This window comes from Neophocaena asiaeorientalis, unplaced genomic scaffold (assembly GCF_003031525.2).
Source record: "Neophocaena asiaeorientalis asiaeorientalis breed wild unplaced genomic scaffold, Neophocaena_asiaeorientalis_V1.1 scaffold254, whole genome shotgun sequence".
Lineage (NCBI taxonomy): Eukaryota > Metazoa > Chordata > Mammalia > Artiodactyla > Phocoenidae > Neophocaena > Neophocaena asiaeorientalis.
In genome coordinates this window covers 4,643,800-4,663,020 of record NW_020174705.1, presented here as the reverse complement: position 1 = coordinate 4,663,020, position 19,221 = coordinate 4,643,800, and the positions used below count along the sequence as shown (strand labels likewise).

Sequence of the window (19,221 nt, the reverse complement as noted above, 5' to 3'; positions counted from 1 at the left end):
GACTGGAAAAAGCATTGTGATGGCAAAAAGTGATGTCCCATGGGCTTCTCATGTGACTCACCATAATGAAAGTTGCAAGTGTAGGATCCTACCTGGGATACACACCCCTGTCATCACTACCTAAGACAATGGGTTTTATGGGCTGAACTGTGCCTCCTCCAAAATTCATATGTTGAAGTCCTAACCTCCAGTACCTCAGAATGTGACTATACTTGGAGATACAATCTTAAAGAGGTAATTAAGGTAAAATGAGGTCATATGCATGGATCCTAATCAATATGACTGGTGTCCTAACAAGAGGAGATTAGGACGAAGACATACACACAGGGGGACGATCATGTGAGGACACAGGGAGAAGACAGCAACCTACAAGCCTAGGGGAGGGGCCTCAGGAGAAAACAACCCTGCAACACTTTGATCTTGGACTTCCAGTCTCTAAAACTGTGAGAAAATGCATTTCTGTTGTTTCAGCTGCCCAGTCTGTGGTTAATTCATTACAGCAGCCAAGCACAGTAATACAAAGGCTGACCAAGAAATTTCAGCCTAAGGAAGTACACAGTATCTACCTTTTCCAGGACACAGCAACTGGCCACGATCAAGAAGAAAGACACACAGCTAGGTGATAATCTCATCCTTGAGAGCTGAGAACGTGTTTCCATGGCACTTGTCATATGGAACAGTTGAGAGATTCAAGCCAGCATGTATGGTTGTCAGCCGTAAGCTCGCTACTGAGTTGGGGGAAGATGCTTAATTTAAGACCCCGATCCAGCCTTAGAGGACACTAGTGTAATGAAGGAGCCAAACAAGAAAAGAAAATTCAAGTCAACATGGAAAGTACCACCACAGAGGTTGTGTGGACCAATGCAAGTGTAAAGAGGAATAACAAACTAAGTCCTCCACTGCCAACAGTGAGCGTCTTTGGATATTTTTAGACTTACTATACTTGTGTGGGAAGCCAGGCACTGATAATCAATGACAAGATTGTGCATGTGGCTACAACCATCAAAAAGGGTACTTCTGCAATATCTATGGGAATTTAAAATGCTCTGACCTTTGCCCGAGCCATTCCACCTCCAGGGATATAGTGTACATGGATTTCCTTGCAAAATACAGCTAGGTGTATGCACACTGATGTTCACTGAAATATCGTTTCTAAGAGCAAATTCGTGGAAACAGCCTGTCGCAATAAAACAAATCATGGCACAGAGATAAGATGACATTTTATGCAGCCATCGAGAAGAAAGGAATAGAACTGATTGCGCTGGGGACTTCCCTGGTGGTCCAGTTGGTAAGACTCCACGCTCCCAGTGCAGGGGACCTGGGCTCGATCCCTGGTCGGGGAACTAGATCCCGCCTGCGTGCCACAACTAAAGAGTTCACATGCAGCAACTAAAGACCCAGAGCAGCCAAATAAATAAATATTAAAAAAAAAGAACTGATTGTGCTGATATAAAATGAGCTCCAAGATACAAGAAAAAAAAATCAAGTCACAAAAGAGAGTATTCTGTGTGACCACTTTGGTATCAGCGTTGAATACCAAAGTGCTGCTATACACATTCACACACACACTAGCATAGCCTTAGATGATCTTTCTAGAAGGAATTCAGAAAGCCAGTGGGAAGTAGGACAGGCTGGGCTGGGGGGCCCGGGGTAAGGCATTTTGTACGTTTCTGTCCCCCATGAATTGTCTAGCCAAGTGCATTTATAATGTCAGCAGGAGTTATCTAGGTGATGGGATCACAGAATATTTTTTGTTTTCTTCCTGTATACTTGTATTTTGGAGAAATAAAGCTGTAGGTATCATTTTTTTAAATCTATGTATGATGTATAGATGGGTGAGGTGTTTCTAGATGTGTAAACAGGTATGCATGTGTTTTTATCTCACCTCCTTAGAACCTCTGAGGGAGATTAGGAGAAAATCCCTCATGGGCTTCAACCTGTGGTCAAATGCTTCAATACACACCTTTAGCAATTCTGCAGAGCACAGTGGGGATTTCTTTTGTGTTTCTCCCTTGAAAGGAAACCAGATCACAAGTCACTCTGTGAATCTGAGACAGCTCCCATCTCTGGGGAGGACCCTGCCACCTGAGCATCTGAGCAGCCCCAACATGCAACAGACCCGTGCATGGACACCACCTCTTGACTGGAGAAAGAAGGGCTTGTGGACAAGGTTCAAGTTCCTGGTGACTGAGCTGGAGGATAGGGAGAGGGAAACAGAGGAAGGGAAGGGACCAGGACGTTGAGGACCAGTCTCTGACTCTGCTTCTGGGCAAAATGGCTAGAGGGCAAGAGGAGGCAACTTCAGGCTCATAGACTGTTTCAGGAAACCCAACCTTCTCTATCCGTGAGTAAAGGTAACAGGGGTGGAGTGGTTCTAAGGAAATGGAACTACCCCACCTGCAGCTTGGCCTCTGGGCGTGGCTCTGGAAGGGGGGCCTTTGGAATCAGAGTCCTGAGTTCAAATTGCATCTCTACCCTCTCCTAGCTGTGTGGCCTTGGACAAGTCACTTAACTTCTCTGTGCTTAAAGTCCTTGTTTTAGGGAAGGAGATGAGCAACAAACACGCCAACAAGCCAATCTAATGACAGCACCAAGATGTGACAAGTTCTATAAAGGAAATCAAACAGATGCTGTAACAGAGAAGAATGGGGGTCAGGGAGGTCTCTCTGAAGAAGATGGCATTTAAACTGTGACTCCATTTATACGTAGATGAATAAGCCACATCTTGCGCATTGTATGAGCCCGGGTTCCAGGAGGGAACAGATGGTACACTCGAATTAGGATAATTTGAGAGGAATTTAATAAAGGGACTATTTGTAAAGGTGGGGATGGGGTTAGGGCAACCACAAGAGATAATGCAGTGTTCTGGGGCTAGTAACAGTGGGATTTCAGGCTCTGCCACCATCTCTGAGCCTGAATACAGAGAAGCTTGCCTGCTGTCTTCTTTAGGAATGCAGCAACCCATGGGAGGAAGCAGAGTCTGTAAATGCCCTGCCCTCTCCTCTTCCTCCCATAACCTGCATGGCTCCCTATTGCCCAAACCCAACCAGAAGCCAGTGGGCAAGGGAGCCTGGTACTGTGATCTATACAGGGAAGGCTCCCAGGTCACAAAGAGGGTAGAGAAGAGCAGTGGGTGGATCTGGAGAGAGAAACTGATGCTATCCATCCATCCATCCTTTTGCACCTCTGAGTCTTGAGCTGGCACCTCAGAGTTCAGCAGCACTTCTAGTCCTGCACTCGTAAGGCCAATGAGAATTACCTTGTGTATGTTTTATGCATGTCTGTTTAACTTTAATTCTCAGTGATGTTCTACAGATACACTTCTTCATGCAAGGGGCTTTCGCTGTCTAGAGCTTGAGATGTTCCAGGTAATCGATAATGCTGCAGCTCTGATTCCAGGTTAAATAACTGAACATTTATTACCCATTACTGGAAGGCACACTGGGAACACTACTGCCAGCGGCACGCAGCCCCGTAAATGCTCACAGCCTTCCCTCTCTCTGTTGGTCCACTCAGATTGGACAGTGTGAAGACTGTCCCACTTTTAGAAATCAAACCCCCTTTGCTAGTCTAGCCTAAATTGGGATGAAAAACACCAAGCCTCTGGAATTTGCTCACCAAGCTGAGCCTCCAGGGAGGAAGTAACATTTGGCTGTGGAATCAGGAATGTTTGGCTGCCTCTTCCGTCACCTGCGCCTCCAAGGGAGACAGGGATGCAGAGCTGCAGTTCTGTGTGTTGTGAATTCCTTACTCCCTCCCTACTGAGCTGCTGAATCAAAAAGAAGTGGTTGCCTAAAATTGGGGAAGCCAGGCTGGCTACCAGGATGTGCAGTGAGAAGCAAGAGGACCTACATTTGGGTTGGGTGAGCTGATCTTTCCATCACATCCCTTCTGCCTGAGTTGACGGAAAGCTTCATACTAATGGCTGGGGAAGAACAATAGGGCTTGTGCCAGAAATTCCCTTCAGGGACAAGACACATTGTTTTGCAGCTCTGCATCTCTAGGGAGACCTTTCTGCAATCAGAAAGCTGTGAAGCACCTACAAGAGAAGTAGCCATAAGGAATCCATCCTGAAGTACAAGCCCATCATAAGAGGGGAGAGTTAGGTACCATATGTACCCCAGCTCCTCGATATGGAGCTTGCGATTAGAGAGAGCAACAAGGCAGTGACTGGAGATCAAAAACAATCTAGAGAAAATCAGAACTAACTCCTTTAGGTGTCCCATCCCTACTGAGCATCTTGTAGATTAAGAGAAACAGCCAGTGCAATTACTTCAATCACTTATGCAAAGTAAGACCAGTTCCCAAATTGGAAGTGACCGTCCAGGCCACCTGGTAGGGACGGCAGCCTGTCTCCAGGAGGGGGGGTTGAGCATTTCCCTCTTCATTCTTTGGGTCTTTACTTGCTGGTGAGACGGTCATAATCAAAATCACTACCTCCTTCATCAGCACCATCATCATCATCAAATCCGCCACAGTAAAGGCGTCCAGGGGAATTTTTCAGTTCTCCTTAAATGGGCTCTGGGGACCTCAGATAAGCAGGCATCAAATACCCACATGCTAAAAGATATTCCCCAAAAAGGTTGTATGGTCACAGCATATTATAAGCATATTATAAGCATAGTAAAGGTGCTAATAAGCCCTGCAGTGAAGAAACCAAATTAGCTTTGTTCCCCAAACTTAGACAACCACAGTAACATGACTACCACCTTTTTAGAAAACTTCTCTGGGCACTTAACACTATGAATGCCCTACACAACGAATGTGGGGTACATTGCTTGAAGTTAGTGGTCCCCAACCATGGCTGTACATTGGAAGGTTTCAAAGGTACTAACACCTGAGTCCCACCTCAGTGTAGATGAGCTACCAATGCAGATGGCGGCCAACTTGTCAACTTGACCCCTGCCATGTCTGCTTGAGACCATACCTAGCACTTCATCACCATCCCCCAAACAAAGCCAATGTCACAGAACACTAACCGGAAATGGACATGTTGCTGAACATTCATGAGGTGGTGGGAAGGGGAAAATGCATTAACAGTGCAGAGCTTCCCGACAATTCCCTTAAAAAATCTCTGATCTTTCCCCATAGTTTTCCTCCAAAAGGCAGTTGCTTTGTTCTCTTTTCACTTCTTCTTCCATTGCTCTTCCTGCCCAGCGGTCTCTAAGCCTCTATTATCCTAACCAATTCCCTTCTGAAGCTAAGCTTATACAGCTCACTCAGGAAGAATAGTAGCGCTCTGTTCTTACTCAGATCACCCCCAGGGGTCTTGCCCCCCAATCTAAATTAGCTTGTCAAAGTGTATTTTCCAAATCCATATCCATGAAAACATCCATTACAAAGAGTTCAATATGAATTCTTGCAGCTAGATGGAGAGGAAGACATTTTCATAAGACTAACTGGGAGGACTGGACTGAGAAAGATTAACCAGGAGGGCTGCACGGAAGAGGTGAGACTCCAGCCATCTTGAAATGATTCATGTAGAGAAAACAGGAAGAATCTGGAGGTTATGGACAGGGTCTGCACAAATCCCATAGTCTGGGAAAGGAGCTGTGGGAGTGGGGAGGAGGAAGAGAGGAGAGAGGTAGCGAGAGGTTTGTATTGTGATAGACTGAAGGCCTTCGACGGAGCAAATAATAATACCAAGCGTGTACCTTGCCCTCACCATGTGCCAGACACCGTTCCAAACACTTCATTTATCTTGCTTTGCTTAAACCCCACAACAACCCAGTGATGTGGGCACTGTTATCCCAGTGAGTCAGCAGCTGGGCTGGGATTTGAGTCAAGGCAGTTGTCTTCAGGGGCCATTTGCTTAACCACTGCATTAAAGAGTAATGAGCTAGAGCACCAATAAAAACAAAGCCAATTAAGCAGGCAGAATGATGAGATTCGAGATTCTGGATTAACCCAGAATCTCACTGTCACAGGCAGGCACTTGGACCAGCAGCAGCAGCATCGCCTTGGAGCTTATAAGAAATGCAGGATCTCAGGCCTCACTTCAGACTTACCGAATCAGGTTCTACATCTTAACCAGATCCCCCAGGGGCTTCCTCAACACATGAAAATGTGGGTGTTGCTGGTCTGGAAGTTGGGGGTCGATATTGTAAGTCTAGTTCGAGAAGGGGCACTGTGGGTGGAAACAGAGCAGGTAAGAGCCCCAAGGAGCTGCTGGGTATAAATACATTGCCAAAGCCACATACAGCCGGCAGCACTCATCCCTGACAGTGAGCAAGACAGGCATGGTTAAGAGCCAGAGCCAGAGCCAGGTACTAATGGCTCTGCCACCCACTCAAATGTGTGACCTCTGGCGAGTTACGAAACACCAAAGACTCACTTTCACTGTCTAAAAGTGGAGGCAAAGGACAGCTCCTCACTGGGTTGTTGAAAAGATTAGGTGAGAAATGCTATATCTGGTGCTTAGCACAGTGCCTCTTACGTATTAACCCCTCCACCAGCATTATCTATTACTACGACAATGTCAAAATTACAACTTATGGGCGTTAAGCTGGCTCTGAAGTCTCAATTATAGTGACAATTCCTGGGAACACAGAAGAGGGTGCAGAGAAATGCAAAGTGCAGGTGAGCTAAATGTCCTCATCTTGCCTGGATGGAGTTCAAACATGCCATTTCATTCTTGACTGACTATTAGAGAAACAAGGGTTACAGCATCTTTTTCAAAGAAGTGAAAGGCAAACCACATGTAGAATGCCTACCTTCCAAATCAGCAGGTAAGATAAAAACAAATCAAACAGAATCTGCAACACCAAGAAGAGAGAAAATAAATGAAACAGCAAGAAAAGTTCTTTTAAGGAATAACTTTTTAAATGACAGGTGATCAGACATATATAATGGCAAATATACTGATGCTGAACTCCTCAATTAAAAGGTAGACAGGGTGAATACACAAGATCCATCTATAGGCTACTTCCAAGAGATATCTGCATTTCCAAGAGGAAATTTTTAAAGAGTAACAATGAAAGCATGTGCCCTGGCCCATGGGAACCAAAGACAGATGGAAAGCAACACTGATTTTAGAAAAACCCAAGGCAGAAAGCATTACCCAAGGTCAAGATAGTCATTGTATATTAAAAAAAAGCTTCACAACCAGTACTAGTCAGTAAATCCCCCTTGTGAATCAAAGAACAGGGACTCAAAATATATAAAACACAAACTGTGGCCAGTACCAAGAGAAACGAACAGAAATATAGTAGCTCTGGGAGACCCTAACCAACCCATCTCAGATTAAAAAAGGACCCAAGGCCCTTATTGTAAAATTAATAAGGTTTGTCAGATAGAGAGCACAACTTTACAAGTGTCCAAAGGGTATTTCAGGAAAATTTAGCCAGACTTGCCCATTTATCGATTCATTCACCTACTCACCCAACCACCCAACCACCCAACCATCCACCCACCCATCCATCCATCCACCTACCCACCCAACCACGCACCCTACTACCCATTTACCCACCCATCCATCCACTGATCCATCCACCTAACCAACCACCCATCCATCCACCCAACTGCCCACCCGTCCATCCACTGACCCACCCATCCAAAGTGCATTGAGAATCTACTCCCTACCAGGTACTATACAAGGTGCTGGGGATCCAATGAAATAAAAAAATAAGGTGCTTGCTATTAGGAATTTTACAGACCTCCTCCAAGCACAAAGAAAAGAGGTAAGTGGACAAAGTTATTAAAAACAGAGGCATGATCATAAACAATGGGGTGTGACAGTGTAACAGGAGTAATAACGTGTCAGCAAAGGTCTCAGGTTTTCATTCAACAAGACATGTGAAGACAAGTGAGCAAGATGTGGCTCTTGAAGAGCTTATATTTTAGTAAGAGAGAGTCGAGTAAATAAACATGAGCACAGGAAAGAATATGATTCCGGATAGTGCTAAGTGCCATGAAGAAGATAAAACAGAGCAATAGAAAAGAACCTGTGTGGGGCAGGAGAGACGCTGATTCTCTGGCCAGTCATCAAAGGCTCCTGAAAGAAGATGGCATTGGATCTGAGAGCCTCCAAGGTCAGAAAGGTGCCTGGGAGCCAGCTCATGTCAGGGTGTCTGGGCATTATTCTTAGAACCACGGGAAGCCTCTGGATCTGCCTGGGTACTTTGAGCGGATAGTTCCATATGGTTCTGCCGGGCCCAGAAGACACCTTGGGTTCCCTGGGGAACCAGACACCATTCTAAGCCAGAGCTACCTATGCCGGCAGGCTTGCAGCATCCACAGAGGCTCAGATGGTAAATCCTGCTCTAATTACACTGGTAATTATGAACCGACACTTGCTGAGCTGGAAAGAGCATTCCTTCTGTTAGGAAATGATCGCTGGGAAGCCAGTCCCAGCCTCTCAAACAGGGAGGGTGCCGTGAATTTACAAACAGCGGATGGAAGGAGGTGAGATGGGAGCACAGGCACCACCCTGAGAAGTAAGTGAGGAGCCTGGACGTTGGGAAAGAGACTTGCTGGAACGTCCACACCACCTCTTCCTGTCCTCAAGGCAGCATCAGAAAGAACAAATACCATAGTCAGTCGGACCCAAATTCTAATCCTTGTCCTCCTCCAGGGAGCTAGGTGACCTGGAACAGTTATTTGCCTCTCTGGGTGTGAGGCTCTACACCTGCAAATGGGTTTACTAATGACCTTTCTTGTGGGAGTCCACCTAGCACACAGTAGATCTGAGAAACGCCAGACCCTTCTCTCCGGGTTCTCCCACACCTCTTGGTCGGAAGCTCTGGAGGGAGGACGAAGGAAAAGAGGATAGAAGGAAGGGAACTGCCAACCATAGAGGCTACTATGCTCCCTGGTGATGCTGCAAGGGAGTTAAAGAACCCGTGATAATAAGATTCTCGCCCAGTGTTCCCTGTGACGGAGAACAACAGAGACACGACAGCAGAGCATCCACCAGAACGCACAGAGGAGGCAGACGAAGGCAGGTGATCAAAGGAATAAATCCACTGCGATCTGAAAAACAGCCTTCCTGCTTTCATCCATCTGGGAGGTGATGCAAGGACTCACACTCCAGCCAAAAACACACTTTTTTCTACCCAAACCGTGAGTGCAGCCATGGGCATGGCAGGTTTCCAGAACAGACCCCCTTGGGGCTAATCAATCTTCTCCTTGGCCTGGCCATGTCTCCCAGTTCCTCGGCCCCCACTCTGAGCTAAGCTTGAGAAATATGCCACTGCCAAGGAGATTTATCCATTTTAAAAGGTCAGAGAATTACTGCCATTGAAACCTGTGCAAGGAGCAGGTATAAATATGCCCCAGCTCCCCTTTGTGCTTTATCATGCTCAGGAGAGGAAACCTGGGGGAAGTTACTTTCCAGGCAGAGCATTTAACTGCTTGGTGCCTGGGGAGCCAGGGACTCCCTGGGGACAGGACCTACCTGCCCATGTCACCTGTATCACCCTCTTCTCCCTCTCACCTGAGAAGCATCCCATCTCCAGCTTCCTGGGCTGCCAGCAATGCTAGGAACCTAGAGCCTCCCTGTGCCGTTTTGTGCAGCATCCTACTGGGGGTAGAAAGATGAACAACTCCACACAACAAATTCAGACCTCATCCCAGTTACTGCCAAAGTATTGAGAACGCAGGATACAAAGTCAGTTAAAAAAACAATCACCTTGACCGTAGATGCCAGATCATGTTTTGCAATATACCTCCTAGTGGTTTTACTAGGAAGAGAGAAGAGTGGAATGTCATTCCCCCAAAAGGAATTCTCATTTTCTCACAACCGACTGAGAAGTTCCCAGCATCTCAAGATGTTCTAGGGACTGTGTAGGTCCAGGAAAGCCCAAACTGTAATGGGTTTTTTAAAAAATCACCACACTAGTGTGGAAAATGTTGATGGCTGGGGGAGTCTGGAGAAGCCTGCAGACACAGCAGGGAGAATCCAGGCCGCAGAGATGCATAGACCCGGGTTCAAATTTCAGCTCTGCTGCTTACAAGCTGTGTGACTATGGGCAAGTTACTTCACCTCTCTGGGCTTCTACCCACAAACCCTGGTAGGAAAAGAGGGATGATGAGACCTAGTCTGCCTATGTGCTATGGAGATTGAGACTAATTCAAGTATTGTCACACAGCTTACAGCTGATACCCAATGAATTGTTATTACTTTGTCAAGTTGACTTTGTCAGCCCTGAGAGAAAGAGAAAGAGATTGAGTAACCAGTTCAAACAACCTATCAGCAAATCAAGTGACTACTCAATCAACTGGTCCAGCAACTGCACAGACTCTTCAGAGTTTAAAGGTCAAGATGCCACATGGAATGAGGGAGACTGGCCAGGAATGATACATTTGGTCCCTCGAGGTGAGAGGAGCCTACCTGCCCTCCACTTTCCCTGCACTCCTGCTTTCCCCAGGGCAGTGCACAGAATAGGACGTGCTAAATGGGGCTGACACGCCCAAATGCAGGAAAGCATGGTGGTTGGAAACACAGGTCCTGGAGCCGGCCTGCCAGGCTTCAAATCCCAGCAGACACCAGATACCTTGCCGAGACTCCTTTTCCTCTTGTTATAGATGGGAAAGTTTTGCAGTTCTTCAAAAAGTTAAACACAGAATTACTATATGACCCTGCAAATCCACTGCTAGGTATACACCCAAAAGAAGTGAAAACAGATGTTCAAACAAATACTTGTACACACATCTTCAGACCAGCACTATTCACCATAGCCAAAAGGTAGAAACAACCCAAATATCCACCAACAGACAAATGGATAGACAAATGGGGTCCATCCATACAATGGAATATTATTCATCCATAAAAGGAGTGAAGGGACTTCCTTGGTGGTCCAGTGGTAAAGAATCCACCTTACAATGCAGGCGACGTGGGTTCGATCGCTGGTCAGGGAACGAAGATCCCACATGCCGCGGGGCAACTAAGCCCGCCTGCCACAGCTACTGAGCTCACGAGCCTCCACTAGAGAGCCCACGTGCCGCAAACTACAGGGCCCACATGCCCTGGAGGCTGCAAGCCACAACTAGAGAGAAGTCCACATGCCGCAACGAAAGATCTTGCATGCCACAATTAAGACCCAATACAGCCAAAAATAAATAAAATAAATAATAATTTTTTAAAAAAAGGAGTGAAGTACTGACACAGCTACCACATAGATGAATCTCATAAACATGATGCTCAGTGAAAGAAACCAGTCACAAGTGGCCACACATTGTTGGTTCCATTTATATGAAGTGTCCAGAACAGGCAAATCCAGAGAGAGAGAAAGCACATTAGTGGTTGCTTAGGGCTGGGAGGAGGGGGAGTGGGAAGTGAGTGCTAATGGGGTTACCTTTTGGGGTGATGAACATGTTTAGAGGCAGTGGGTGCACCACACTGTGAATATACCAAATGACACTAAATTGTTCACTTTAAAACGGCTACTATTACGTTATATGAATTTCACATCAATAAATTACTTCCCAAAAAACCCACAGTTCCTCAAATTCTTCTACCAAAAACTGGCAGCCAACAGCAGGAACCTGGGGAGTGTGGCTCCAGGGGACAGAACGCTGGGAGGAGGGGAGGGGGCCGTGGAGCACAGAGCCCACTCTAATCACCCCTCAAATGACAGAGACCTCAGATTCAGACTCTCCGTGAAGCCTCCTTCGCCACTTAAACCATCTCCAGTCCACTCAAGGGCCAGCCACACATCTCTCCAATCCCATCACACAGGAAATTTACATGTTTAATAAAAAGCTGCCATCTTGACACTAATCTTAGAAAAAAAAAATCTTACATTTGTATTAATTTTCCTTCCCGGTTTTAATTGAAGAGAGCATACAGCATCACAAGGGAAATAAAACCTTACTTTGTCTATCTGAGGGCCATGCGGCTTCATTAGAAATTACATTAGTTCCTCATTAAGCAACAATAATAATGTAGAGCTGGAATCAATAAAAAAAAAATGTTTTGCCCCAAGGTATAGATCCATTTGGTCAATTATATTCTTACATGGCCAAACTCTGGTGGCTCCAATGCTAATAAAAATGTGGCATGATGCCGGAAGATGTGGGCTTCCTTTATTTGCCTTCAGATGAATGATGAAATAGAGGGAAGGGCTTGATTCTCATCCTCACAACCACTCTCATCATTCCTAATGAGAAGCCACCTAACCACCCATCTAGAGCTCATACATCAAAAGTGTGAATAAGTTTCATCTCACCAGCTTTCCCTGATCAATCAGTAATAACTGTTCTCTGTAAGGGTTAAATTGTGCTATGGTTGATTACAGATGTGTGCCTTGGGCATGGGATTGGACGGCCATGCCTGGTAACAGGTTTGTGCCAGTTATGTCCAGGAGCCCCTCCAACTGGGAGGGGAGGTTAAGAAAACTATAGGCTATGAGCACTGGCAATTCCCACCCTTCTCCTTAGCATGCCCACTGCATGGCTGGGCTGGGTTTGCACAGTAATAGGGAGAATGAGACTTTTTTACCTCCTTCATTTCCATCAGACTTAACAAAAATCCTAAATCAGGACAAAATGAGTACTTACCTCACCCTCGACCAGGCTGTATGGCAGGGACAGTAGGTCCTGCATAAAAAAATACAAAGACAAGAAATGTTGAGTTTCGCATTGAAACAATTGTTTTTCCTTTGTTTTTCTCTTAGACAAAATAACTATGCTCCTTGGAAAGAAATATTTGATTCATTTATTCCGAAAATGTTGATGGGGTGCCTAACACAAGAGAGGTGCTATTGTAGGCTCTGTGTTTCTAGCAATAAACAGACGACAAGTCCCTGCCACTGGGTGGGAGAGAGGAGGAAGGACGTGGCAAATAAGGTAATAAATAACCATAAATGAAGATAATGTCAGATAGTAATAAGTCCAATGATGATAACAAAATGGGTTGTGGGATGGAGAATGACAGGTGCTACTTTATGTTGGGGAGGGTTGAGAGTTGAATGACAAGAAAGAGCCAGACATATCTGGAGTAGGTATTTTCAGTGTAGAAACAGCAGTTACAAAGGCCCTGGGGCAGGCACGAGTGGACAAGGGCCAGGAAGCAGGAAGTTTGGAGTATCGGGATAGTCAGACATCAAGGAGGCAAGCAAGGGCCAGATCATGGCTAGCCTTGAAGGTCAACATATGGAATTTGGGTTTTCTCTAAGCAAGTTCGGAAGCCACCAGAAGATTTTAAGCACACTTTCACAGAACCAAAAGCCACACCCTACTCAGTAGGCCCAAAGAGCCCCCACGCTGTGGACTGACCCACGCACATGCTCCACTTGTTCTCAGAATGCCGAGCCAGCTCCCAGCACGGGAAGGGCCCCGGCTGAGACGAAAGGGAAAAGGTGAGTTGCACAGACACTTTGTGAAATGCAAATCCCAGGGCCAGGTGGCCCCCGGGCCTGGGACATCACTATCCAAGCCAAGTAAACCTTCTCTTCCTTCCTCTCTCTCTCCACCCTCTGCTCGCACTTCCACCATATTTCCTATTGGTCGAGATGGTTTCCCACCCAAAGGGAGAGAAGACACCACAAGCTCCCCTTTTCCTTGCCTAAAGCTCAGATTGAGCCCCTTCATCACATGCCTGTGGCCTCCCGCAGCACCTCGGACTCCAAGGCAGAGAAACAAGAGAACCCCTTTCCTGGACTCTGCTGAACCAAAGAAAATGCCCTGGAACTCGCTAGTCCCAGCCAGGGCTCCAGGCCCAACAAGCTGCAGGGAGCTTAACCAAGCCAGTACCTTAAAGACAAAGAGATGGGATGTTGCTCTGCTTTGCTGCCCAAGGTCTTGGGCACAGGAGACCAGGCCACCTGAGAAGACAACGTTCCACCGTTACCACCCATCCATCCCAGGCTGAGCTCCAGGCTCCCCTCCTACTTCACCGGGTGGTCGTGGGGATTAAATGAGATACCACACACCTGGTTCACGGCCACCACTCAGCAAAGGCCCCAGTGTCAAGAGCTGTTAATAGCCTAGACCAGCATCTTTGCCCAAAGCATCTTTGCCGCAAGCCTTTTTGCCATAAACATTTTCTCCACAAATATTTTTGCTGCAAAACTAATTGGCTGTAGGGTAATTTTACTGTAAAAGATAAAATAACAAAAAAGTAAAGAGGGATGTTAAAAAGGACATAATGAAACACGAAAAATGAATAACAAAATTTAAGACTTTATTGTAAAATACAAAATATTTGCACACATTTAAAATGCGTGCAAATATTATACAATGGAATATTACTCCACCATAAAAAAGAATGAAATAATGCCATTTGCAGCAACATGGATGGACCTAGAGATTCTCATACTGAGTGAAGTAAGTCAGAGAAAGACAAATATCACATGATATCACTTATATGTGGAATCTAAAAAAACTGGTACAAATGAACTTATTTACAAAACAGAAAGAGTCACAGATGTAGAAAACAAACTTATGGTTACCGAGGGGGAACGGGGAGGGAAGGTATAAAATGGGAGATTGGGATTGAGATATACACACTACTGTATATAAAATAGATAACTAATAAGAACCTGCTGTATAGCACAGGGAACTCTACTCAATACTCTGTACATATATATGTATATGTGTAACTGATTCACTTTGCTGTACAGCAGAAACTAACACAACATCGTAAACCAACTATACTCCAAAAAATTAATCTAAAAAATAAAAATGAAATAAAATGCATGTAGATTCACAGCAATACTGCGCAAATAACTGACAAGGATCCATCTCAAACACGAGGATGCATGTTTGTAGCTGAGCTCTGTATCACTGCTGCTTCTTCTTGGAAGATTGTCACATGGCCATTGGTGAATGTTCCAAAGTTCTGTTGGAAACATGGGTTCAACTTAGCGCCTTCACATCACCTAAGGATTTGCAAACTGATGCTATCGTTTTCTAGTATAATATGTGATTTGGCTTTGCACTCTCAATTTCACACTTCCAGTTAAGTTTTATCACCGTGTTTTCTATCAACTACATCGATAGAGTAGTTGTTACCATCCACTGCTTTAAGATGACCACATCTACTCATCACTGTTTAGACCATCACAAGGGCGAAGATGGATGGAATATAAAAATGGGAGTCCTGCATCAGTGAGGAAACGAAGCGAACTGTTCGCCAGTTATTTTGTCTTTTACAGCAAAATTGCCTTAGGGCCAATTAGTTATGGGGTGAAAATGTTTGCAGCAAAGATGTTTACAGCACAGAAGCTTTAGGGCGAAAATACCTAGAACCATTATTAGTATGTTTATTACCACTGTTGGTCAAGTCCACGCCCCACAGATTAACAATGAACGTGGGCTAGGACCAGCCAGCACAGACCGTCCACATAAAGAGAAATCTTCGGGGACATGACAGAGCTAGGGTCACAATTTGGAAACAGGTAACTCGTGGAATAAATGTTGAGCTGCTTCTCCTACCACCTCCCAAAGGCTGTCAGACCAGGCACGCCTGTGGCGTTTCTCTCCTGTTTGCAAAGTGTAAACAAGAGGGCTTGTCCTGCCTGCCTGTGTTGAAAGGCATGGGCAGGGTACAGCACCCGTCTTCTCCTCCCCCATCAGTGCCTGGTCCATGGGGCAGGCTCAGGTGGGTCTCTGACCTCAGCTTACAAGGGAGGCACAGGCTGAAAGGTGGGGGAGGGGGGGCAAGGTGGAGCCCAGGGTCTGCATACAAGGGGGTGGACCGACATAGATCTTTCTCCTGGGGTCTCAGAACCGAGCCCTGTGCCTCCCCCAGTCTTTCCTTTGTCCAGCATCCCTCCCCTTATCTCCAAACCCTCCTTCTACGCCAGCTCCTTCTCTGAGCCCCCCTCTTCCTTGCTCCTTCACCTCCTTTAGTAACTGTAAAAGCTCAGCTCTCTTTGCTTCTTTATGTCCACCCTCCAGAACTGTGCTCAACATTGGAGACACAGTGAGAAGAACAAATGGACATGGTCCCCATGCCATGTAAGGGCACTTACAGTCTGGAGGAGAAGCAGACAGGAATTAGGGAATCACAAATCCAAGTAAGGCTACAGCTCCAAGGAAGAGCATATGAGGGCCCTCCGCCTTCTCATTTACTCCTCAGCGCCCACTCCCCCTTACCCGGACAGCTTTATTGCACAGCCCAGGACCCTTGTCCCTTCTCACCTTGCCTAGAACCCTCTGCAGTGAGTCTGTCTGTCCCCTCTCTGACATCTTTTCCCAAAGCCCTTCGTCCTTTGGGCTCCGTTTCCTATGCCTATTCCAGGAACACCAGCATCCTCTAGGAATCCGCCTCTGCATGCACATTACTCCCCCTCCCTTGGAACCATTTCCTGTCCCATCCAGACCTCAATCCCTACCTCCTCTAGGACCCCTGTATGTGTGTGTCTGGTCCTGGCTGCCATCCTGAGCTCCAGAACCAACAAACTGATTGTCCTCTCGCTCTCTCCACATGCGTGTCCCACTGACATTTCAACATCACACGGTCCAAGCCACGCCCTCCTCTTTCCACCAGTTGTGCCCCCTCATCTCCTGGGTTGGAGAAGCGCGTCCCAGTTCTGCCAGCCCTCTGAGCCTGAAGCCTGGGTGCCTCCTCTCACTCATCCCCATGCTCCAACCCTCTTGATCCACGGCAGCTGTGCCTCTTGCACTGCACTCTCCCCCCTGGTCTGGTTACTGCATAATAACTGCATAATAATAGATGCTTCAAAGGCTTCTGGATAAGTCTCTTTGTGCTACTGAAAACAATTTGGCTGAAAGCAAAGGAACCAGCAGGACAATTTGGTCAAAACGAATATTCCATGGCTGTTGTTTTTCTGAGTGTTGGTCATCTTAGTGTGCCATGATGTGCTTTTAAAGAATTTTTATGCACTAGGATCTGTTTATTCCCCCATATTCAGAGTTTCATTTTATTTTGTTTGTTTAAGAAATCGAGACCTAGTATTGCCAGGCTCAGCTGTAACTAATGGCAGACACTGGGCAATGAAAAGAAAGAGTCTCCTATAAAAATCTCATTCATAGCATTCATCTAGAGAGCCTCATATAACAGTCCCTTGAAAAGCAATGTATGTGCTGCCCTGTGAAAATCCACTTTGCAGTATGTGTGATACTGGAAAGGTAGGGTCTCCATTGAATCCATACAAATCAGGATCCATACTATTTTCCTCACCACTCTTTTCTGAATTATAAATGAAGAAAGCCCCTACTATTCACCAAACTCACCCCTCAAAAAACAACAAAAATTAGACATGTATTCTCCTGGGTTTTTTCCTAAACATGTTCAAACATATCTGCCTATATATACATATGCAGATACACATAATATATACTTCTTAATTTTAAAAAATGGATTGGAGCTGTAGATATTGATCTGAACACTTGTTTTTTATAAACTTAACAATAGAGTATGAAAATCTTTTCCATATAATTCATGTAGAATTGAGTTTCTCAATTCCAGCACTGTTGAAATTTTGGCCTGGATAATTCTTTGTTGTGAGAGGCTGTCATGTGCATTGTGGGATGTTTAGCAACATCCCTGGCCTCTACCCACTAAATGCCAGGACCATATCCTCTCCCCCAATCGTGACAACAAAAAATGTCTACCGACACGGCCAAGGGTCCCCCAAGGGGACCACCAGTTGAGAACCCCTGGTGTGGAGCCATCACTTCCTTTTTTAACAGCTGCACAGAATTCCATACTACGGATGAACCATATTTTATTTAATTATTCCCCTATTCATCAACATTCAGAATCTATTTTAAATGCATCAGAGGGATCTGATGGTTAAAAAAATATCGTGGCAGCGTATAAAGAGTCATTTTACTTTATCCTTCTCATAAAATTTGAATGATTGTGTATCTGGCTTGTTTAAAACAGACAGGTACTCTGTGTGCATTAGGCAGCTCTATGAGTTTCTTTTATGTTTGTTCTATGACGTGGGCGTTGACAGAATTCCACCTTATGTCAGAAAGAGACGGGTGATCTTCCATGCCATGACGGCATATGGGGAGGTGGCACTCTCATCCACCTCTGGTGGGGGCAGCAACCGGTACCACTTTTCTGGTGGCCGGTTGGTGGCCAATCAGGCAAAACAGATCAAGAGCCATCACTCTGTCTAACTATCTATTTCTTGTTCAGTAAAATTAGGTGGACATCTACAGTCTGCCCCTCCCCTTCTCTTTAGCCTGGATGAACTCAGTAAAGCTAGATAGCTCTCAAAGATAAATGCCTGGCCCTACTCAGAAAGACAATTAATGAGCTCAGAGACTGCTTAAACGGAGATGAAATGTGAGATTAACAGACGCAGGGCCATCTATCCACCCACCAACAGGCTATCTCCTCCTCACTGCGCTGTTTCATTAGACATCGCCAAGGAAACCCACCGAATGCACCATGGCTATCAGGTCTATTTTTGAGATAATTACAAGGCTTGGGCTTGGATCCACTTAAAGGCAGAAATATGGGACAGAGAAAGATTAAGGTGAACTCTACCCCTTTCTCTTCTGCTGAAAATGTCCCAACAGGCTTTAAAGGGAAGAGAAAACTGCCTGAAACTTTCACCAGAGCCTGGTTGGTTGCTGCAGGAGCTGTGGGGCCCAAAGCTCTAATTCTGAACAGTGTCCAATACAATAATGAGGTACCTTCCCTCCCTGCAGGCTAGTCTCCTCACCCACCCCTTCTGCTCGTGGCATCTGGGAACACGAGTGCATTAAGGGGAAGGAAGGAGTAGGGAAGAAGGAGAGGAGGAAGGAGGGGCAGAGGACAGTGCAGAGCAGGAGCCTGTGTCTCTTAGCATCACACCATTGCACTCTCTGGAAGCTCAGATGTTGCCACTCCACGCTTCACTCTTAAAAATGGATCTGTCCTCTGCTCGCATGACCTTGCAAACAGGGAGACCGTGACGGGGTGAAGTCACCTCTGGGCCGGCTTTCTTGTTTCCTCTCCAGGCTGCAATCTCCTAGAAGGCACAGCAAGAATGCAAAACTGCAGGGAAGAACCTGGTTTGCTTGCGGCATCTCCGTCCCTCTACCCAGTGGAGTATTTCTGCAGACACTCCTTCCCCGTCATCCGTTTCGTGAGCAGAATTTCCGCCTTGACATCTGAGGGTGTCCCTCACTCCCCACCCTGATGACAAGGACAATGACACTGGGGATATCAAGCAACAATATTCATAATAGCTGCTGCACAATGCCCAAGCAGGTGACACACTTTGCTCCTGCAACAGGATTAGAACTTGGATTAATCTTTGCACTTTTCCTTGGTGCCCCTCCTTATATAAGACTTTCCATCAATCAGAGGCCTCC

General features: G+C 45.9%; 1 protein-coding gene across 1 annotated transcript in view; it reads right to left on the bottom strand.

Moving 5' to 3' along the window:
• Positions 1–19,221, bottom strand: part of LOC112409347 (uncharacterized) — a 572,027-nt gene that overhangs the window by 346,936 nt on the left and 205,870 nt on the right. The window contains exon 2 of the mRNA XM_024759376.1: positions 12,499–12,537. Within this exon, the coding sequence (XP_024615144.1) occupies positions 12,499–12,537 (39 nt within the window). The remainder of the gene's footprint in view (positions 1–12,498; positions 12,538–19,221) is intronic.